Source organism: Ranitomeya variabilis, chromosome 3, assembly GCF_051348905.1.
Source record: "Ranitomeya variabilis isolate aRanVar5 chromosome 3, aRanVar5.hap1, whole genome shotgun sequence".
Taxonomy (NCBI): Eukaryota; Metazoa; Chordata; class Amphibia; order Anura; family Dendrobatidae; genus Ranitomeya; species Ranitomeya variabilis.
The window spans coordinates 215,036,048-215,060,580 of NC_135234.1; the positions used below are offsets into that span (position 1 = coordinate 215,036,048).

Below are 24,533 nucleotides of genomic sequence, written 5' to 3' on the forward strand. Positions count from 1 at the left end.
TCCTCAAGGGCCAGTGAACTTTCTGAGGAGAGGGAAGCGAGGCTTGCAGACATGAAAACAAGAGCTGCTTTGTTAACACATTCTATTTTGCTAACAGCAGTTATTAACCCGGGCGAAGCCGGGTAGTACAGCTGGTACATATATATATATATATATATATATATATATATATATATATACACTCACTGGCCACTTTATTAGGTACACCTGTCCAACTTCTTGTTAACACTTAATTTCTAATCAGCCAATCACATGGCGGCAACTCAGTGCATTTAGGCATGTAGACATGGTCAAGACAATCTCCTGCAGTTCAAACCGAGCATCAGTATGGGGAAGAAAGGTGATTTGAGTGCCTTTGAATGTGGCATGGTTGTTGGTGCCAGAAGGGCTGGTCTGAGTATTTCAGAAACTGCTGATCTACTGGGATTTTCACGCACAACCATCTCTAGGGTTTACAGAGAATGGTCCGAAAAAGAAAAAAAATCCAGTGAGCGGCAGTTCTGTGGGCGGAAATGCCTTGTTGATGCCAGAGGTCAGAGGAGAATGGGCAGACTGGTTCGAGCTGATAGAAAGGCAACAGTGACTCAAATCGCCACCCGTTACAACCAAGGTAGGCCTAAGAGCATCTCTGAACGCACAGTGCGTCGAACTTTGAGGCAGATGGGCTACAGCAGCAGAAGACCACACCGGGTACCACTCCTTTCAGCTAAGAACAGGAAACTGAGGCTACAATTTGTACAAGCTCATCGAAATTGGACAGTAGAAGATTGGAAAAACGTTGCTTGGTCTGATGAGTCTCGATTTCTGCTGTGACATTCGGATGGTAGGGTCAGAATTTGGCGTAAACAACATGAAAGCATGGATCCATCCTGCCTTGTATGGAGCATCTTTGGGATGTGCAGCCGACAAATCTGCGGCAACTGTGTGATGCCATCATGTCAATATGGACCAAAATCTCTGAGGAATGCTTCCAGCACCTTGTTGAATCTATGCCACGAAGAATTGAGGCAGTTCTGAAGGCAAAAGGGGGTCCAACCCGTTACTAGCATGGTGTACCTAATAAAGTGGCCGGTGAGTGTATATATACACAGGATTTCGGAGCCCAGCATAGCTGGGTATTGTGTGCCAGTGACTTAAGTGAACTGTGAAACTGCTGCTACCATTGTGCTGCGCAGCGCGCGGGAAGAAAGGGGCGTGTCATCATGGGTGGAACCAAAAAGAAGACGCACGAAGGAAAAAGCACAGGCCGCAATCGGTGATCAGCGGCAAGAAGCAGGAAGCCCCCTCTGGAAAGACCGGAAGGAGCACCATCGAGACCGCCTGCGGAGCAACTGCTTGCAATGGTAAAACGCGCATGGCCTGGTTGAGGTTCACTGGGGGGGAGAAAATGTCCAATCCAGGTGGAGATCCAATCCAGGTGGAGATTCGGCGGTGGCCGCAGCCCCCTTGCTGCAGCCAGATTCAGCGGCAGCCTCCATGATGCAGCCAGACCCAGCGGCGGCAGCAGACGCAGCTCCCGTGATGCGACCAGATCCAGTGGCAGCTGCAGCCCCAGCCCCCATAAACCATCTGGATCCAGCGGCAGCCGCAGCTACAGCTCCCATAATGCCACTATCGATGCCGTACATACCGGGAGCAGCCTGGTTACCGCAGTACCCAGGGGAGTCACACACCTTGAGTGATTTCAAGGAGAGACTATGTAGTTTGTTTAAAGTGTACCCCCCTGTCTGAGAGTCAAAAAGTCAGCATCCTCACTGGTCAGTTAACCGGTGCGGCCCAGAGGGAAGTAAAGTCATGGCCGGGCACTGGTAGGACTGTCAAACAAATCTTGGCCAGGCTGAAGGACACCTTTGACACCCGCACTGCAACAGAAATAAAAATGAGATTCTTTGGGTGCAAACAAAGGGTACAGGACGGTATACGGGACTATGCTCTTAACCTTCAGAAAGCGCTACGAGCTGTAAAGTAGGTTGACCCTGACAGCGTGAAAGATGAAGATAGGTTGCTAACGGAGCAGTTTATAGAAGCACTCCTGTCTAACAATCAAACGACACAGCTGTGCATAATAGCCCTACAAAATCCTGAACTGGACTTTGCACACTTTAAGGATAGGGCCATCCGGGTGCTGCGTGAACCAAATCTTAGCGACACGGTGACCCCTAGGCGCCCAGCAATTACATATCAGCAGTAGGCAGCATCCTTTCCCCGGACCCCCGTGGGGGCCGACACGCCAACCCAAGACAAAGATTCTTCTACATACCTACGTTTCCAGGTCCAGGAGCTGACTAAAAGTGTGGCTGCATTAACTAAAACCGTGCAGTCCATGCAAGAGGCCCCAAAGAAGAAAATTCAGCTGGCCTCCTGTCCAGATGACGTCCCATGGCGACGGCTGAGAAGGATTCCACCGACAAGAGGGAGAGACAGCAATTGCTACGACGAGGACGGATGACCCATCTGTCGCCGCTGCAACAAGGTGGGGCACATCGCAAGATTCTGCAATTTAAACGAGCGACCCCTGGGGCAGAGGGCCAACCCTCAGGAATAAGATGACCAGTACCACAAAGCTGGCAAGACAAGTACGTGGACGGATGGCTGGTCCTACCCGTCGTGATTGATGGCATCCTGATGAACACTTTACTGGACACCGGCTGCCAGGTGACGACTATGCCATATATTCTTTACAAACGGTACTGGGCTGACTCTGATATTACCCGCAGCCCAGATAATGATCTGACAATAGTCGCCAGCAATGGTCAGCCTTTGCCACATGTAGGGTATAAAGAGGTCACCATTAAGATTGGCCGAGTACAATTGCAGTCACAAGGTTTGATTATAATTGATATTGACAAACGAGAAAACCATTTTTTTTTTGCAACAGAGTGGTTTTGGTTTTACTGTGCTTTTTTGTGTTTTCAAGTCTCTTGGTGGTGTGAACATGTCTTTACTGGCTTGTTCACTGTGCGCACAGCTCATGTGTTCTGGTTCTACATAATTGTTTTCTTGTTTCTACAAGACTGGGGAGGCCTCCACCCCTCTTTTTTTGAGCTGTGCGCACAGGAGCCGTTGTGTCCAACGTGTCCACATGGACATTCCTTTTCTGAATCCTGCTCATACAGGTATTGTACATATGACCAGGTTTTAAATACATCAGATAGGGATTACATACATTAGTTAGGACTGCTGTGATATGGGTATACCTTGGCGATTGGTACAGCGGCTTAATATACATTTTTTGCAAAAAACGTATCAACCAAATACCCTGTTTTTTCCATCTTTTTACTAGCACTTGCTGTCCACTGTGATTTTTTTTTTTTTGCAACAGAGTGGTTTTGGTTTTACTGTGCTTTTTTGTGTTTTCATATCTTTCACATCATCAGTGCCCTGGGACTAAAGGTACCCTCACACTCAGCAACTTTACAACGAGAACGACAATGATTCGTGACGTTGCAGCGTCCTGGTTAGCGATCTCGTTGTGTTTGACACGCAGCAGCGATCTGGATCCCGCTGTGATATCGCTGGTCGGAGCTAGAAGTCCAGAACTTTATTTGGTTGTCAGGTCGGCGTGTATCGTCGTGTTTGACAGCAAAAGCAACGATGTCAGCAATGTTTTACATGGAGCTAACGACCTGTGAGAACGATAAATGAGTCACCGTTACATAATAATAATAATTTTATTTATATAGCGCCAACATATTCCGCAGCGCTTTACAACTTATAGAGGGGACTTATACAGACAATAGACATTACAGCATAACAGAAATCACAGTTCAAAACAGATACCAGTAGGAATGAGGGCCCTGCTCGCAAGCTTACAATCTATGAGGAAAAGGGGAGACACGAGAGGTGGATGGTAACAATTGCTTTAGTTATTTGGACCAGCCATAGTGTAAGGCTCGGGTGTTCATGTAAAGCTGCATGAACCAGTTAACTACCTAAGTATGTAACAGTACAGACACAGAGGCTATTAACTGCATAAAGTGTATGAGAACATGATGGAGGAACGTGATTATGTTGTTGTTTTTTTATTAATAGGCCACACAGGGATAATTAGGTTAATGCGTTGAGGCGGTAGGCCAATCTGAACAAATGAGTTTTTAGGGCACGCTTAAAACTGTGGGGATTGGGGATTAATTGTATTAACCTAGGTAGTGCATTCCAAAGAATCGCTTACATCACAGGATCGCTCCTGCATCGTTCTGGAGCTGCTGTGTTTGACGTCTCTACAGCGACCTAAACAGCGATGCTGCAGCGATCGGCTCGTTGTCTATATCGCTGCAGCGTCGCTGAGTGTGACGGTACCTTTAGCTCTACCTGTGGAGAGCTGTACCAACTCTGCTGCATCACCATCAGCCCCACGGGTCTCTTTAAGCAGCATTGGCTATCCCTTGCCGAATACCACGGGTGGCGTCACAAACTATCCCCTATAAACTTTATTTCCCCTTTATTTCACTTTTATTGGACGCCCAGGGCCACGGACTGGGTCACTGCTGCCGTGACACATCCCCCTTAAGAACTGTCCGACCCGGCCCGGGTACTCCATGCACGGCCCTGGCGGGCGCTCCACTTAAGTCCATTTTAAAAAATTTTTAGCAGTGAATTTATTTCTTCTCCTAATCCGAATTTCATGAATTTATTTTCAGAATTCAGAAATACATAACAGAGAATTAGGTGCTAAATGTGAAGGTTAATATTTCCAAGCCGCCAATCCTCCCACTTCCCTGATGTAAGTTTCCATAATACTGACGTTAATAAAGACTCCTATATAAAGGTTCTGTTAAAAGCTTCTGAAAAGCAACACACAGAGTCATTATGTATAATTTAAGCGCCAGTCTATTTTATTTATATCTTTTTCTAAGAAATCCAGCAAGAACGTTCAGATATGAAGATCTTTCAATATTGCTCAAGTCCTTCTGGCAAACTTGCCCTGGTGCCGTGGGTGGCACTGGATTTGACTGGCTCATCATACCGGTAAGGGTTACAGGGTTGGACTGATTGAAAGACTAAAGATATTTGACAGCGGGAAAGAGGAGAGCAGAGTCTGCACATTGGTCCCTGTGTAACACTGCAGGGTTTTAGGTTACAGGAATAGAAAGTTTTTTTCTCCAAGAGCTGGTACAGAGACGACAGACGGATGTGAGTCTTGGCGGAGTAATCTGACTATATGCCAGTGCAGCCCAGAAGCCGTTGTCACCCTGAATTTCATTCCTATTTACCTATCCGCTGTGGCGACACGGAGTAACAAAACTCCTTCATTGAAAACTGTTCCTCTGTAGCATGATGGAAAGCAGCGCTTTTATTTCTAGATGAAAGATCTGTGTTTTCTGCCTTGATTGTCGCCTTCTACGTTCTTTGGAAAATAATTCCTTATAATTGTCTCGCTGTTTCTTTTTGTGGATTGTCAATTGATTCTTCCATTAGAGCATCATAATGGTGACGTGCAGAGAGAGATCATTTGCCGTTCTCAGTATTCCTATGGAGTCTGACCTCAATGAGCGAGACTGAAAACGGGAATGGCACAGCGGAGGACGGAGACAACTGCAGCATGTTTTGGAGTTGTGACAAAGAAAATCCGCAGCCTTTTCCGGCACTTCCCAAAGTCAAAATCATGGTCGGAAGGTTTCCAGCTTCTCCCAACACCCAGCCATGAGCTACTGATAGTGAGAGGTATGTTTATGTATGGATGGAGATATGAAACGTACTTGTCTATATTGTCTTAGTTATGTCCGTGATGTCCACATGCTAGATGCTACAAGTTAGAGAAAGTTTCCAAAGAGTTTTCAATTGCATAAAAAGTTTCAAAAGATATTATTATATATGAAGTATGTTCATACAGGTAAATAACTGTGTGGAATGGAAGAGGTGCAAGTCTATTTGAACCTCCTAACACACAACTGGGAAGAGGCCTCAGGTATTGAGTTTTAGGAGGAGGTACCAGTTAGGTATTCTGTCTTGGCCACTGGATTTAGATACAGGGCTTAAAAAGTGATCTGAATATTTGCCCAAGGTGAAGGAAAGCCCAAGTGCGATATTGTACACAATATCTTATATATAACGGTGTATGCATCCTTCTGTCTGAAGCTGGGATGGGCGGCACCTGCGCAGTGCGGCATCTGAGTGAGCACATGCGCATGCCACACCTCGGTGCCATTTTATTGAAGACACTGTATGTGCAGCATCCCAGGTGGCCGGTTGCTGCAGCTTTTCTTTCGGGGAGGGTAATATCATGCTCAGAGGCAATGGAGTTCTCTTCACCAGGTAAGGCACACACATGCAACACATTCTGAATCCAGGCCAGAAGGGGGAGCTCAGCACCCGGATTCAGGGGAGCTTCCCTAGGCTTTATGTGTCCTGACCTGGAGTAGGAGCTAGGGAGCTGCAGCCTCTGGAAGGAGGAAGACCTGAGAGGTTGAATGTGGAGTAGCAGGAAGGGAAGGAGCACTGGAGAGGAAAAGAGCTCAGAGGGGAACTGTGGCAGGGCATCCTCAGAGCTGAAGCACAGTAGCCGGGAACCGGGAGCCCAAGGCTTTTGTGAGACTCTAGGACACAGAGCAGAACCGGAGGGCACGACAATACACGTTACCTGCCTGCACCACGCCTGAGACGCAGCAGCACCTGAGGAGCCCGGGGCTTATGAGAGTCCCTGTAAAAAGGCTCAAGCTGCCTGTCATGCAGGTACCTGTCCCAGGACAGGGGGAAACTGGAGGACCCTAAAGGAAGCTTCAGGCAGCAGGGACCTCACCTTTAATGGGGCTAGTTGAAGAGGCTCACAGACCTCTACTGGAGAAGGGAACCCTCTATTGCCTCTGAGCCGGCTGGACCACCATCACCCTTGCCTGATACCCTAGACTGTGGCCAGCAACCTGCAGTAAACCAGGTAAAGATTTACAACTGTCTCCTCCATTTATTCATTGGCATACCATCATCTCTGCCATACACTATAGGACCCCTGGGGACCCCGCTGCACCTGTGGGAAGTGCAACACCCATGCTGCCTCAACATCCTCCAGGGGACCCCTATAATGCAGCGTTGGTCCTACTATTGACCGAACTTCATAGGTGGCATCACGACAAACTTTGAACATTTTCCCCTTTAACGTTGAGGCCCAGGGCCACGGACCGGGTCGCAGCCACCGTGACATCGCCTTTAATAGTTAACCGGACCCGGTACCGAGAACCCCACTGCCCTGGGGGCGACTCATGCAATTTTGTGCTGGATGTGCACATGTTGACTCCGTCATCATTTTACTGAAGAATTATACTGCAACGTCAACATAGCAGTCCACACATGCTGGCCATAGTCATTATCCCTATCCCTATGACTGGTGTGTGTGCACTGCTTTGTTGACTGTACAATGTGGCTCCGGAGTCAGCGCAAGCCACACTATGGTGCCATTTTATTGAAGACACTGTGTGAATTCGCAGACATAGTGTCTTAAAAAAATGGCACTGGACAGCGTGGTATGCGCATGCGATGACTCTTGCCCATTTTAATCAAAGAATTCTGCTACAACTTCAACATAGCAGTGCGTATGTGCTGGCCATCGCCATTATTCCTATGGCTTGCTCATGCACACTGTTTTCTTGACGTTCTAGTACATTGCTTCAATAAAACGTAGCCAGAATCAGCGCGTGCGCATACCGCCATCTCCGAGCCAAATTTATTTATACTCTGTATAAATGTACCAATAAAAATGCTCGCCACCCCGGCATAGAACGGGTTCAATAGCTTGTAAATTGATATTCTAAAAAGGCTACTTTAGGGTAATTATCTTTTTAGGATTTTGGTCCTAAACTATGCATTCCTGATATACAGAATTAGATTTTGAGTCTTCGTAGGTTAGGGACTGGTGTAATGGGATAGATGCTATGTAGAGCACTGACAAAAACATTTATTCATATATTATGGTACTTTTCTACAAGATGACATTGAGCCTAAAACATAAAATGGCAGTCAATGTTATAAAAAGAGCTGCCAGCCTAGATATGTATGTAAGTATTTATGGTAGTGTAGAAAACATGTAACGCGGTCTTGAATAAAACCTGTAATAATAATAATAATCTTTATATAGCGCTAACATATTCCGCAGCGCTTTACACACATTATCATCACTGTCCCCGATGGGCTCACAATCTAAATTCCCTATCAGTATGTCTTTGGAATGTGGGAGGAAACCGGAGTACCCGGAGGAAACCCACGCAAACACGGAGAGAACATACAAACTCTTTGCAGATGTTGTCCTTGGTGGGGTTTGAACGCAGGACTCCAGCGCTGCAAGGCTGCTGTGCTAACCACTGCGCCACCGTGCTGCCCATAAGTGATCCCAATGAAAATGAATGAAATTTTCTTTATAAAAATAGATTTTGTTTAATGTACAGTCAGTTGTAGATAGGTGAATGTACCAATGAATCCATCATTCAGCCCAAAACTTTAATCTGCAAGTAAACTTTTTTGCTCTCTTATTACTGGAGTTGTCCCTTTTCTAATTGTACTGAGCTACCAGATATGTTGTATGAATACAGAAAAATGGGATGAGTTCAGAATAGAGTTGAGCAAATTTGTTCTGGTTCCCTCTTATTCGGCAAGCTATAGCGCTTACCAAATAAGCTGCAAAGTGAACCGGGTTTCCTGGATCACCGACCAAACAGGCTCTCCATGCATGTCATGTGACAGTGACACAGCCGTGACACATGCAGGTGCGGTGCGGATCAGCTGATCAGCCGGCGCGATCCAGGAAGCCGGGTTCCCTCTGCAGTGTATTCGGTAAGCGCTATAGCTTGTCGAATAAGAGGGAACCCAAACAAATTTGCTCCACTCTATTCAAGATTCATAATAATAAAATCATACTTTTATTAGTCATTTTTTGAAAGAACATCATAAAGAAATTTTGATAATGAACATACACAAGATACAAAATAGGTTGTTTGAGAGAATATCCAGAAGAGAAAAAAGAGAGAAAGTGGAGGATATAGTGTAAATGTAAGTATCTTAATGCCTGTAAAATAAGTCCCCAAAAAAGTGATGAAGTATCCCTAATACAGTATACAGTGCAAATATACCAAACATTAAGAGAAACAAAACATTAATGTTAGAAGAGAGAGCCCTAAAGTTCAGGCAGGGAGCTATTCTCGCCCAGCGTGTGTTTCACATTTATTGCTTCATCTGGGGCTGTGACATGACAGCTGCATCTAATCACTGAGCTCAGCAGCTTTTCAGATGTAGATAGCAGTGCTGTGGACAAGCTATCACCACTGCAGCCAAACAAAAGAGACTGGGGCAGTAGCAGAGACACATCACTGAACCCAGGCAACGTAATCAAAACACAGTTTGCTTTCTTACACCGGAGACTGGAGGCAGAAGATTGCTAAAAGAGGAACATTCCTTCAATATTACTTGTTATTTCTTTACATTCTTCTATAGTTGAACTTTTTTTCAATTTAATCTCACAAGAACAATCTGCGTGACCCTCTATTTCTGGAGGGTCACAGGTCGATGACTAGACTAGAGAGATGGCTCCACGCTCTCATGGGCTCTATAACAGATGCATGGGGTGCCCTAAATATATTTGCCTTTGCTCGTAATGCCACATCACAGCAGATGTACGCACGTTGGCGGCACCATGGCATACGATGACTATCAGGTGGAGGTAGTGTCATGTTATACACAGCTTCCACTGCAGTGTAAGGGTTATAGAAGAAGCCAGTGATGCCGCACATTAGTAACTCTCCTTCCAGGAGCTGGGATAATCAATGACTGGTGTAACACCAGAAGAAAGGTCACAGGCTCCTGTGTTGAGCTCAGTTACAGATGGGGAAACTAGTAAGAAGACAGAGCTGAAGGTCGATGAATCAGACGGTGTCCATTTAAAGATACAGATCCGATTTTTTTTCCTATGCTATCTTAATCATCCTTTCGGTGATCTTCATAACATTTTGCAGAATCTCATTGTCTCGTTATATTAATATTTTTAATACAGAATTTGTACGGTATTAATAGCACATTTAAACATTCAGATTTCATTAGTAATGATGCTCCAGTGTTGCCATAGTAACTCAGCAACACTGCCATCATTGCAGAAGGGAATCTTGGGTGCTTCTGGAAAGGCTTTTATGCCCAATGTTACTATGGCAACATGCCAGCCATATAGATGGAAAACATTTATATAGGGTGAGCTATGCCAGATATTGAGGCAGTATTAGATTGCTCTCACACAGGAATTAACTCCTCGGAAGCTCAGTAGGCTAAGGAGTTTTTGCTCCAGTAAAGAGTTATGTTTTTCTTGTAATATGCCGCTAAAATTTTCTGTAGGAATTATACAATTATCTATCGAATATATTCTCGGACAGACGGCCAATCACTCGTTGCGGTGATGACATCTCTGTGGGCGACGCATCACCACTCTGGTCAGGGACTGGCTACAAGTAGAGATGAGCGTGGTTCGTACCAGACAGTTAGTGTCCAGTGCTAAATGCAGAGCATGGTCTTCTTCTGAACGTCTGTTGCAATGTTCGGAGTTCCAGGGGCAGTCTGTGAGGAGAGAGGGAGAATTTTCCAGATCAAAGCTCGGGTCGCCATTGCTTTCAATGGCGTTCAGGTTCTGGTTCAAGTTCGGATACAGTTCTAGTACCGAAACCGAACTTTGCAATAAAGTTTGGGTCGGATGCCAGAACCAGAACTTCCACGGGTCCACTCACCCCTAGCGAAAAATAGTCATATGTCCATGTACAAGTAGAGCTGCAGTCACAATTCTACGGGTTGCTTAGCGCAAATCCCAATGGATGGCATGCTTGTTCAGTGTCTCCACAGAGCATAGAGAGGAAAAAAGTTTGTAATCCAGTCTCTGCACACAATACTTATTTACATTTTTTTTGTTTGCACCAAATTTATCTTTCCAATAGTGTCTTTTTTCACATCTATTTTCTATCTGCTCACCTCTCTCTTTTTTAGTTCACCCCTGTAGATGGGGTTGAGGGTTTCCAGATTTTTTTGCCTGATTTACCATTTGCAACTTTTCAAAAGTTACAAAATTTTTCGCAAATGTACTCCAATTCCCCCCCTCAATGATTTTATGCACAAAATAAATTTTGGAGCATTTTTTGTGACTTTGTGCTTTAAAAAGTCACAAAAATGGTTAAAGACAGGAAAAAAAAATATTTTTCAGCGCTAATTTAATTAGGCCAGGAGTAACGTGCGTTTTGCATATGATGCACAGCCACCATAGTGACTTAGACAGGACTTCGGGAGACAAGCCATGCTTTATTTTAGCTAATCATGCTGTACCAGAAGAGGACATGTCTTCAGTGGAGATGTTCCAGCAGCAGAGAAAGGGATGGGATGTGATTAATACTACAACATCTAAGGCTTCTTTCACACTAGCGTCGTGCACTGCACGTCGCTATGCGTCATTTGGTTGAAAAAACGCATCCTGCAAAAGTGCTTGCAGGATGCGTTTTTTCACCATTGATTTGCATTAGCGTCGCATTGCGACGCTTTGCCACACGTCGCAACCGTCGTGCGACGGTTGCGCCGTGTTGTGGCGGACCGTCGGCTGCAAAAAACGTTACATGTAACGTTTTTTGCTGCCGACGGACCGCCATTTCCGACCGCGTATGCGCGGCCGGAACTCCTCCCCCACCTCCCCGCACCTCACAATGGGGCGGCGGATGCGCTGGAAAAATGCATCCGCTGCCCCCGTTGTGCGGCGCATTCACTGCTAGCGTCGGTACGTCGGCCCGACGCACTGCGACGGGCCGAGTACGACACTAGTGTGAAAGTAGCCTAAAAAGTTTGGGGAAATTTCTATAATGTAAGACATTGAAAGAGGCGAGAGAGTTATGTTTCACATGGTATAGTGGACATGGTATAGCAATTTCCTGGCCTTGTCTCAGCTGATTATTCTTGGCTGCCTACAGGGATTTTGCTAGGGTGAGTATTACCTCATGACGAGTAACATCTCTATAATGTGTAAGGTGAGAAACCTAAGTCCAGTGTCTCGTGCGGGTGGCGTGGACTTGTCTCTGCAATCTGACAATGCATGATTGGTCAATGGCGCCATAACGCCTAAAGGAAACCACAACACAGTGCTGGATTTGTCACATGAAGGACACAGGAGACGACTGACAGACCCTGCTGTCTTTTAATGGGGCCTGATGAGTTCTGCCATAGTGTCCATAATTTAGGGGGAAAAAATAGTGCTGCACACAGTGTTATTACCATCCAAAACTATGGATAGAGCTCATTGCAAATGTGCACAAAATCTAATTACTGTAATTACATGTCCCATTTATGAATTTATTCATACATCAACTGTTGGTATAATGCAAGGTTTAATATAAAAAATGCTCGAGCACTCATATTTTATGGAAAAAAAAATATTTATGGAGTACCACTTTCCGATAACCATAACATCAGAAGTTTTTCCATGTTTTGTGGCTTGTTCTTTGAGTGAAGACTTATTGCGCCATTTTGGGGTACTTGGTTTTTACTTTATTTTTTGATGAGGAAAATTGCAGGAAAACAGCATTTTATATGCCAAAAATATACAGATTAAATAACATTATCTTTTCTATATGGTAATGGAGCGCCCCCACTGCCGCAGGGCCGAGGGGTACCCGGTACCGGGCCTCTCTGTCTCAGTTCTGGGGTTGTCACGGTGGCTAGACCCGGCCCGTGACCCTGCTGAGGGGCGTCCAATGAAGGTGGAGAGTGATGATGTTGTGGTGTGGTGCAGGTCGCGGTGAATAACGAGGACACCAGGTTGCAGTCTCTTTACCTCTTTACTGAAGGCTTCAGGATCCTCAGTCCGGAATACGGTTAACCGGGCTACCTGAGTCCGGCCGGTCCGATGGCACCTCCAGAGTTCCCTTTGCAGGTGGAAATCTGTGCCTACCTTCTAGCGCTGGTGTGTTGTGGTCCTCCCCTGCTGTGCTTACGGGATAGTCCCCACAACTATTGTGTCTGTTTCTGAAGTTCCCTCACAACTCGATTATGATGTTCTTCTTCGTCCCCCCAGATGATATGGCTAGGACGCACCCGTGTGACGGGTAGGCTCGGAGCTCTTCCGGGACCCTAGTGTCGCCCCTCTCCAAATGTTGCCCCCTATGTCTTCTTAGGTGATTTGAGTGAGACAGCCCGCCTATAACTGACTGTCCTGCCATAGGTTTGAAGTAAGGCCTGGAGCTCAATACTTCCTCGGCATTTCCGGCCACCGGCTACGCGCCTCAGTAGGATGTTGCCTCGTCTTACAGCACGACTCCTACTGGTACTTCTCCTTGTTGCGTTGATCTCGTTTCTCACTCAGCACAATAAACCTCGCTTCTTGTCCTTTCTTGGGGTACCGCCGCAATGAAGTGCAGGCGCGGTCCCGTAACGTTCTTTCTGTTCGCTAGGTCTCTGTCAGGATCCCACCCCTGACAGGGACCCCCCTGAATCTTCCCCTGCAACACCCTCTGCCACAGGATGTTGCCTGGTTCCAACCCAGTCAGCTTCTCTCTAACTTCCTATCTAACCCCCAGTTTTACCAGATTGTGAGGAGTGGCCTAATACATAGCACCCTTAGCTCCCCCTGGAGGCCAGACTGTGAAGTGTATTGGTGTCTGTGATACCTGGTCAGGTGAACTCCTTGAGTGCCATCAGACGTACCATAGCCCCCCTTAGCGGTGGAGCATCAGTACTGCAACGACCAGGACTCTGGGGCGCTGCACTCCCCCCTGGTTAAATCCAGTACTCCTGGACTGGGAAGAAGACAACAATACATGTCAGCAAAAAGACATACAATTTTTGAAATGCAATAACAAGTAAACGTGAACAGAGCTTCCCTTTATGGGAGGTGAGAACACTTGAACGTTACAAACATGGTTAAATATTTTAAATAACATACTATAAATAACTTCTCTTACGCAACCGGGTATTCTACTTAGTGCAATTTCTGAACAATAATTTAACGTTGCCTTTAAGGACGTACACACTGAATCCACTAAAGACCTTCTTATAAAACACTATAAGGCTAATCAACTTTTCTTCATTTTCCACCTTTACATCTGCAGGACCGCCTGTCTATCTGCCCCAGGCCTACTGCCTCTCGCTCTGTTGCAGGACCGCCCCTTCTCGCCCGGGCCTACTGCCTTTCTGCTACTATACACAGTATAGAACTTATCATCCTTCTCTCAGTTCAAGATCACTGAGCCATCTCTGTATGGCTCCTAGGAGGACTCACCGACTAACCCCATACGGGTTCACTTCCTGTCCTCATTCTCTAACACATTATTAAGCATTTCTTACAATTAACTAGCTTTCTACATATAACCTTGACATGTAAGCATTATTCGACTTTAAGTGCTATTGGTGAACGTCCCCTTTAAGAAGGGACCAAGTCTCTCGGCGGTAGTGCAACTTCTCAAGCTGCAAGTTCGTATACAGCAAGGACTCCGGTGCTGTTTCCAAGAACAGTTTCTTCGCAAAGAGTCCTTTTCTTTGTAGAACCAGTAGAGGGCACCTTTAAGAAGGTGCAAAATATTTACAATAAGTTTGTAATCATGCAGTGTTCATGATCCAGCAGTTCTTTTCAACAATGATGAACGAGAAACAAAAGCAAAAAGGCAAAAATAAGAATCCCGGGTAAACTAAGGGATCCCTTTAAGAGTTAACCCAAGTCGGGTTGTAGCAGCAAGAAGACACATAGAAAGACGGACAGTTAACTATATACAGTTTGCAGAGCACCTTAAAGCTTCATAGTAAATTGCAAGACATCAGCCGGTAGTGGACATCTCCTGACCGTGGCGGCATCGGTCCCGGGTCTCCGGCTGGTGCGGTGTCAGTATCAGTGGTTGGTTTCTCGGGTGCAGTCAGGTCACCCGGTGTCTGGATTCGAAGGCTAACCCTGGCTGCAAGCTCGGTGGCTGCAACAAGGCGTACGGTGGCGATAGTAGCAAGATCTGTCAAGTCTGGTTCAATCATGGTAGAGGCAACAGGTGACACCCCCTCAGGCCCACATCGTTGGACGTTCCGAGTGCACCATCCTTGTGCACTCCGGTGGCGGGTGTAGGTCACCTGATCCCCCCTTTGCAATAGTGGGTCACCATATCGGTTGCGGAAAGGAGTCTTCACGTTGCAACTGGTAACGAAGACGTCAGTCGGTAGTCCCGGTTCCTGTATGGAGCCCCAACCCCGCTTTGGGTGAAAGGCCAGCACAGTTCCCCACTTTACCACGTCTTTCCTGCCGTGCGCAGGCTTTGGGTGTTTCACTTTTGGCGCGTCAGTTTGTTCTGTCTCTTTTCGGTTTTTCCAGTGTAAGATCAGGCATTGTTTATATTGTTCCCAAGTGAGCACAGCAAGGGTGAGGCCTTCCTCCCGAGCTCCATCTGGCCCAATCCGGGGGGTATCCCACTGAAAGATCACCCCCTCTGAGCTCACATCTAGGGGTTCCCCCATCTTGATCGGTAGCGGAGGCACCAGCTTCCCCATCGTGTCGGGGGTTAGCACCACCAGCTCCGCTGAGAGGAACCGGTCATTGTTGGGGTGAGGAGCGGTCGCAGGAGCGGGATCGGTCAAGAGAGCAGGATCGGTCGCGGGAGCGGGATCGGTCAGGAGAGCAGGATCGGTCGGGGGAGCAGAATCGGCCGGGGGAGTAGGGGCGCCTTCCATACCTGCGCCTGATGTGATTCCACCGATGTCGATCCGTTCCATTGACAAGGACACTGGAATCGGCTGCAGCCCGGACCACGGCTCCTCCAAAGTGGCCTCTCGATGTGGCTCCGCTCTCCATGGCTCCGCACCTGCTGGCTCCGTGGTCAGGATAGGTAGGCTCGGCTCCTCCGCCGGCGGCTCCAAGGAGTTCAGATCCTTCAGCTGCGGTGGATGCGGGTCCACCTCTGGTGGGTGAGGGCAAGCCGGGATCACTTCGCCGTCGCTCGGGCACCCGCTGATCATCTTCGCTGTCTTGAGATCGGCAGCCGTGCATGCACCTGACTCCGCCATTTCTCCGAGGTCGCGCTCCCTCTTCACCTCGTTCCCGCCGTTGCAAATCAGGGGGCGGTTCTCCTCTGCTGCTGGGCAGGTCGCCATCTTGCAGCAGAAGTTGGAGGGGGCGGTCGCTGCTTTTGGCGCCATTTTGGTAGTCTCCTCCCATGACACGCCCTTCTTCTTCCTCTGCGCTCACCTTAGCGCTGTAATGGCGGCGGGTTTTGGCGGGAACTTTTGGCGGCAAGTGGCAATACACAGTCTTTGCAATAAGTCACAGTCCAAGTATAATAAATCACAGTTCCAAGGCACACATGACCTGATTCTTCAGGCTTAAGTAGATCCTGTTTGTGATGCCAAGTTGGAGCGCCCCCACTGCCGCAGGGCCGAGGGGTACCCGGTACCGGGCCTCTCTGTCTCAGTTCTGGGGTTGTCACGGTGGCTAGACCCGGCCCGTGACCCTGCTGAGGGGCGTCCAATGAAGGTGGAGAGTGATGATGTTGTGGTGTGGTGCAGGTTGCGGTGAATAACGAGGACACCAGGTTGCAGTCTCTTTACCTCTTTACTGAAGGCTTCAGGATCCTCAGTCCGGAATACGGTTAACCGGGCTACCTGAGTCCGGCCGGTCCGATGGCACCTCCAGAGTTCCCTTTGCAGGTGGAAATCTGTGCCTACCTTCTAGCGCTTGTGTGTTGTGGTCCTCCCCTGCTGTGCTTACGGGATAGTCCCCACAACTGTTGTGTCTGTTTCTGAAGTTCCCTCACAACTCGATTATGATGTTCTTCTTCGTCCCCCCAGATGATATGGCTAGGACGCACCCGTGTGACGGGTAGGCTCGGAGCTCTTCCGGGACCCTAGTGTCGCCCCTCTCCAAATGTTGCCCCCTATGTCTTCTTAGGTGATTTGAGTGAGACAGCCCGCCTATAACTGACTGTCCTGCCGTAGGTTTGAAGTAAGGCCTGGAGCTCAATACTTCCTCGGCATTTCCGGCCACCGGCTACGCGCCTCAGTAGGATGTTGCCTCGTCTTACAGCACGACTCCTACTGGTATTTCTCCTTGTTGCGTTGATCTCGTTTCTCACTCAGCACAATAAACCTCGCTTCTTGTCCTTTCTTGGGGTACCGCCTCAATGAAGTGCAGGCGCGGTCCCGTAACGTTCTTTCTGTTCGCTAGGTCTCTGTCAGGATCCCACCCCTGACAGGGACCCCCCTGAATCTTCCCCTGCAACACCCTCTGCCACAGGATGTTGCCTGGTTCCAACCCAGTCAGCTTCTCTCTAACTTCCTATCTAACCCCCAGTTTTACCAGATTGTGAGGAGTGGCCTAATACATAGCACCCTTAGCTCCCCCTGGAGGCCAGACTGTGAAGTGTATTGGTGTCTGTGATACCTGGTTAGGTGAACTCCTTCAGTGCCATCAGACGTACCATAGCCCCCCTTAGTGGCGGAGCATCAGTACTGCAACGACCAGAACTCTGGGGCGCTGCAGTAATACGCTTGTCATGATACTAAATACCTAGTTTTTCATATTTCTGCTTTTTATTTTATTATTTCTTGTTCCTCTAAGTGACTATAGGATAATTGGTTACATAATTGCTTTGGTATATGAAGTGTTTAAAACATTATTGCCTTTTATTGTGAAACTTAGCCAGTGCCTCTAGCAGATCTAAATGCCATATTCAGGACCCCAGCAGCCATCGCAAAGCAGAGCATAGATACACTGACAAAAGAGCTACTGCGAGAGGAACCCTAGAGAAATCAACAGATCCCTATTTATGTCCAGTGGCAAATTTGAGTAAGTCGTGAAAACAAATATGAAAATCATTTTTTTAAGGTGTATCCGTTAACAGTTTTCTCAATATAAACTCATCCATTAGCATATAACAGTTTTAGACCTGACGAGGCAGGTATACATACTATGAATATCTATATTTATATGGTTGTTTATTCTTCTGTGAAAAGTTTCTCTGCCTATTATTAAAAGAAGCATTTTAATATTGGGATTAAGCAGCCATTTTGACATGGATTTTCATAGTAAGTACATCTGCTGTATCAGGTCTAAGAAGAATATTCAATACTTTTTGCAGCTTGGATTCAGAAACAGATCCACTTTAAATGCTTTGTCAAAGATATCATACACAACTCCTCTCACAAAGGTCATAGGTCGCCATGCTTTTCAACCCCTGCAAAAAGCAGATCCTGCTGGTGGAAGTTATTGACAGGAAGGCCCTTTTACCAGCTATGGTTGCCGCTGGAAAAATCATACATGCGTGGCTTGAGTCTGCTGAATGGAAATGGCTCATACAGAGCAGCTCTCCACTCAGTCTTAAAATAGAGGTTATGAAAGGGCCCCCAGGGCCTCACAATATCTGTATATTCCAAAAGGGATAATAGACAAGGTTCTCAACATGTGATAACCCCTTTACGAGATCGAGTAAGATTTTAGCACAGCGTCCCTTTAAAAAAAAATGTCTCCTGCTGCCATTTTTTCCTTCTGCTAAAAAGGAAATTGTGAAAAAAGAAGACTTTACTTACGTAAGCATGGAAATGTTGGTAATTAAGTACTAATTAGTGCCTTTTATTTTCATTTCACAGAAGCATGTACATTGTAATTACTAGTTTGTAATTACTCCCAATGGCTTCATAAAATTAGCTGCTTACAAAAGCGAGCCATGTCAGGTCTCAGGGCTGTGACCACCTTAATTGGTATTGGTAAAAGGAATCACAATACAAGAAATATATTGTCAGTGTTTTAATTTTATAACCTTTTTTACCTTGTATACTTCTTACGTTCCTCTTTAATAAGGAGCGTTTTCAGCTAAAATCATTGGACTCTTAATAGTTAAATGACTTCTTATTTGTGTAGTTTATGTGCCTAGTACATACCAGCCCCTGCACTTGGGTAAGGAGCTATTAAGAAGAACAACTCTCTGCAAGAGCTCATACATTGCTATCTAAATTTAGTCTTCTCCTGCGTCTCTGCGTTTCTCTTTGGACTGGATGAAGTCAGGTGTGCGCAGCTACTGAGTATGGATCTGAAAAGGTTAATGGCTGTTGACAATGGCTAATGGATTATGTCCAGAAGGCAGTAATAGACACACTCCACAAGGAGGGTAAGCCACAAAAGGTCATTGCTAAAGAAGCTGGCTGTTCACAGAGTGCTGTATCCAAGCATATTAATGGAGAGTTGAGTTGAAGGAAAAAGCGTGGTAGAAAAAGGTGCACAAGCAACCGGGATAACCGCAGCCTTGAAAGGATTGTTAAGAAAAGGCCATTCAAAAATTTGGGGGAGATTCACAAGGAGTGGACTGCTGCTGGAGTCATTGCTTCAAGAGCCACCACACACAGACGTATCCAGGACATTCGCTACAAGTGTCGCATTCCTTGTGTCAAGCCACTCATGACCAATAGACAACGCCAGAAGCATCTTACCTGGGCCAAGGAGAAAAAGAACTGGACTGTTGCTCAGTGGTTCAAGGTGTTGTTTTTAGATGAAAGTAAATTTTGCATTTCATTTGGAAATCAAGGTCCCAGAGTCTGGAGGAAGAGTTGAGAGGCCACAATCCAAGCTACTTGGAGTCTAGTGTGAAGTTTCCACAATCAGTGATGGTTTGGGGAGCCATGTCATCTGCCGGTGTAGGTCCACTGTGTTTTATCAAGACCAAAGTCAGTGCAGCCATCTACCAGGAAATTTTAGAGCACTTCATGCTTCCCTCTGCCGACAAGCTTTTTGGAGATGGAGATATCATTCTCCAGCAGGACTTGGCACCTGTCCATGCAGCCAAAAGTACCAATACCTGGTTTAAAAATAACAGTATCACTGTGCTTGATTGGCCAACAAACTCGCCTGACCTTGTATTGTCAAGAGGAAGTTGAGAGACACCAGACCCAACAATGCAGATGAGCTGAAGGCTGGTATCAAAGCAACCTGGGCTTCCATAACACCTCAGCAGTGCCACAGGCTGATCGCCTCCATGCCAAGCCACATTGATGCAGTAATTGATACAAAAGGAGCCCTGACCAAGTATTAAGTGCATTTACTGAACATACATTTCAGTAGGCCAACATTTTGGATTTTAAAATAATTTTTCAAGCTGGTGTTATAAAGTATTCTAATTTACTGAGAGAATTACTTTTGGGTTTTCATTAAGCCATAATCATCAACATTAACAGGTATAGACACTTGAAATAGATCACTCTGTTTGTTACGACTCTATATAATATATGAGTTTCACTTTTTGTATTGAAGAACTGAAATAAATTAACTTTTTGATGATATTCTTATTTTGTGAGAAGCACCTGTTATCAAGAAACAGTTATGGAGCTGGAGGCACTAGGACCAGGGACAACAGACACAGGACTGGCCATGCCAGGATCAGGAGACCAGCTATAGGTACCGCAGATGCGGTTTCAGGATTATGATACCGCTGAAGAGGCCACAGGAACACGGACAAACTATACTAGGTTTTCGAAAATACAAGATACAGGAATAACTTACACAGACTAAGGACAGGGGCACTGGCAACATGCAGTTGTACACACCAACACCACTAAGACTAAACTATAGGGGTTGTTCAGACACTTCCCTATTGGAGAGGGTGCCTTTTATACAAGATGCCTTCCAGCTATTGTCTGGGAGACACCTTGCAGGTGATTACTAAATGCCTCCCAGCTGTTATTAGGGGGCATTTTACCATGCCATTTTACTAGGCGTGCCACAAGAAAACACAGCGGAGGAGGAAGCTGACTTAGACGCTGTTGTTGCCGTGGCGGTGAATAAGCTGATGTCCCCACATGGTGGAAGGAGGGGAACCATGCGGAGGTGCTAGCAGACGTTACAGTAGCCCCCCTTTACGCCCCCTCTTCTTCAAGTCCCTAAAGAGTTCTTGCAGAGAAAATGGAGCCAGATTCTTCTTCCTGAACTCCTACAACCTCTCATAAGGACCACGTTCTCTCCAAACCACTAGAAGAAAGATTACATCTCCCAACCGCTTCTCGGCCATGATGCCGCTCACCGGTTGGACATCCTCTGAGCGGATTTGGAAACAAGGACCATAACTTGCATAGTCTCTTTTAGTTAGGCAGAAATAGCTGTCCCCCTGGAATAAACAAAGATGGATTGGGACTCCTCCTCTTGGTCAGTGGACATTAGAGACTCGGAAGATGCCTTCGCCATTACATTGTCATCCTGCGACAACCTGGAACTAGAAGATACCTTCTTAGGGTTGATTTTCACATTGGTCTCACTCAGGATACATTCCTTGGGCAGCAGATTTTCAGGGAACAGGCCATTAGAACCATTGCCACTTGGAGAGGATGGCAACACTGGCAACTCAGCTGGAAGCACAGAAACCAAACACTCCATGTGACTCGATTCCCCCCATTGAAGCACGTCACTGGAATTCCAATCTAACACAGGCTCATGAGATCTCCTCCATGGAAGACCTAAGAGAAGGGGGTGAAAAAGCCAGCATATAGAAAGCAATTTTCTCTGAATGGAGTGCTCCTATCTGGAGCTCATCAGGTTCTGTGACGACTTGAAAGACTATAGGTAGGTCCTTCCTTTCAACCGATGGCACTCTCAGCAGATTCTGAATGCTTTGAACGGGAATTTGATAACGTTCCACCACGACCTGTTGTACAAAATTTCCTGCCGAACTGGAGTCAAGAAAGGATTTTTTGTTGAACTGAATTCCGCCACAGGACACAGAAATGTTCAAAGTTATTGATGAAGAGTCTCCTCTCTCACCTAGGAAAGCTTCACCAAAAGGCCACTGATTTAGGAGTTTAGACCTCTTAGGACAGTCACAAATAAAGAGCTCCACGCTACAGCAGCTGAAGCACACTCCCTTTGCACAACCACTTTCTTATTACCACTCTGCCAGCCCAACAGGATTGACCTACATGGGTTCCATGAGGACAGCGGTTTCTGGAGGCTGATGAATGAGCAGTCTTTGGAAAGACGGAGTCAGACATGATAGTTTCCTTTCACGTGTTACCTCTTTGGTCCATTCTTGAAACCTGAGGTCGATCCGGATTGCCAGAGGAATTAATTCGTCTTGAGAGGCTGGGATATCACATCCAGCCAACTCATTCTTGATTCTTCCAGATAATCCCTTCCAGAAAGTGGCTACCAAAGCTCCGTCATTCCATCCAAGTACGGAAGACAAGGTGAGATACTGGATGGCATACTGGCTGACGGAGAATTCTCCCTGGCACAGTCTGAGCAGGGAAGATGCAGTAGAGAAAGCACTAGAAGGTTTGTCAAAGACCTTACGGAAGGACACCAGGAAGGTTTGTAGTCCATGGTCACAGGATACCCTCTCTACCACAAGGTGTCAATCTATTCTAGGGCTTGTCCTGCAAGGTGGAACATCAGGAATCCCACTTTAACATGATCAGTCGGAACTGATGGGTCAAAAGTTCATAATGCTGGGTGCACTGGTTCAAGAATCCACAGCACTGCTTAGGGTTTCCGCTCAATCGTGGAGGAGCCGATAAGCGGAGATTAGATCCTTGGGTATAGGTTACAGGCAGAGTAGGCTTACTTGTAGCTGCAGCACGTTGACCTGGAGTGGAAGAAGTGGCCTTAATTAGAGAATCCATCCGGGTATTTACAGTCCTCAATTATGACAACATTTTTTCTTACTGATCACACTGACAGGGGAGTTCTTGGTACATGTTTGAGGTCTGGGGATTTTGGGAACAGCGGAATCCATGTCCTGAGCAAACTGTCATGCCCATAGGTACTGCATCTGGGTTTGTGGACCCACTGTGCCACAGGGCTGGACCTGCCTAGGAAGGGGTGTAGCTAAGTGGCTACCTGGTGTTCGCTGGAGCATGGTCCATGGACCCTGCATGGTCCCTTTCACTCCTCCCAGCATGCTCACCGCCACAGCCGCATCGCATTCTCCTGTGGCTTCCTGTTCCCAAGGTCTGCGCACATAGAGTATGTTTTCATGCGCAAGCTCCCCACTAGTTAATGGGGCAGCAGGCACACTCCTGGAGATTCCCACAGCCAATAGCTGGGAGGCATTAAATATTTAAGGCACCCTCCCCTGTAGTGAGGTGCCAACGCAACATAAGTTATAGTTAGTGTATATACCCACTAGTCTGTTGTCAGGTCCCTTTCCACGAACCTGCCAAGTCTGAACCATACCTATTCCTAAGCCTGTCCTGTCTGATCCTGAACCTATTCCTAAACCAGTCCTGCCAGAACCTGATCCTAAGTTCTGAACCTGTCCTGTCTGAACCTGCACTTACAGCCTCTGCCAGTGTTCCAAAACCTGTCTCGCCTAAACCAAGAGTCCGTTCCAACTGAACATCCTGTTCTGTTCAAGCTCGATCATGTCCTGTCTGAATCAGCTTTGATATCTGTCCTACTAGTTATCCGAAGTCTCTCCTGCAAGTGACTCAGAGTTTGTGACTGCTATCCTGACCATTGACGTCAGCTGCCGCAGTACTGGGGACTGCCCTATAGTGGTACCTGGAAGCTACCTACATCTCAAGCCTTACTTCACCCTCAGGGGTTCTAGTGAAAACAGGTAGCCATTTACCAATGGCCCTCCAGGTTAAGCCCGGCTTGTGGTGCAGTGGGTCCACGATCTACCAGCGTGACACATGTTAAAGGGCACTTAATGTTTACTCAAGAACATTTAGACAAGTCTGTGAAATATTGGGAGAATACAGTCTGGTCAGTTGAGACCAAAATTGAACTGCTTGGATGCTGAAATACTCACTCTGGAGACCAAAAGGCACTGCACATCACTCTAAAAACAACATACCAACAGTCAAGTTTGGATGTGGGAATATCATGGTATGGGGCTGATTTTCAGCATACAGCAATGGCAAACTTTATATACCTGAAGGAAGGATGAGTGGAGAAATGCACCCATGCATCTTTGAAAAAAATCTGCTGCCATCTACCAGGATGAAGATGAAACAAGGGTGGACATTTCAGCAAGACAGTGATCCCAAACATGTAGCAAAAAGGAACTCAATTGGTTTCAGAGAGAGAAAATAAAGCTTCTAGAATGGCTGAGCCCATCACTTGACCTTAATCCAATAGAAAATCTGTGGAACGAACAAGAGCTCAGAGTTCATAGAAGGAGCCCACAGAACCTTAAAGTACTGAAGAGCGTTTGTGTGGAAGAATGGGCTAAAATCACACCTGAGCAATGCATGCAACTAGTTTCCCCATTCCGGAGGCGTCTTGACGCTGTCATCACCAGCAATATCACGCTTTTCTATGAGGTATTAAATTAAATTTCAGTAAGCGTGTTCAATACGTTTTCCCTGTGTCATTTCTCATTAGTACACGTAACTTACGTTTTGAACATCTATGGTTTGATTTCTCTGGTGACAGTTTCATCTCAATAACACCTTTAGAAATATATTTAGTTTGAAGATTGGTGATGTGTTCAATACTTATTTCACATTTATATACAGTGGTGACCAAAAGTTTTGCCTTTTTTTTTTTAAAGTGTGATTATTTCAATCTGGTTGTTGTGATGCCATTTTCCTGGTGATTTTAGTAAAACAGAAGCAAAAGGTTGTCAGCTATAAGGATGAAAATTGTG

General features: G+C 46.4%; 1 protein-coding gene across 1 annotated transcript in view; it reads left to right on the plus strand.

Annotated features, from left to right (window-relative positions):
• The first annotated feature begins 4,973 nt into the window (after window positions 1-4,973).
• The window catches only part of RASSF5 (Ras association domain family member 5), a 176,242-nt gene continuing 156,682 nt past the window's right edge, over window positions 4,974-24,533 (plus strand). The window contains exon 1 of the mRNA XM_077295162.1: window positions 4,974-5,664. Coding sequence (XP_077151277.1) covers window positions 5,511-5,664 — 154 coding nt within the window. The 5' untranslated portion in view covers window positions 4,974-5,510. The remainder of the gene's footprint in view (window positions 5,665-24,533) is intronic.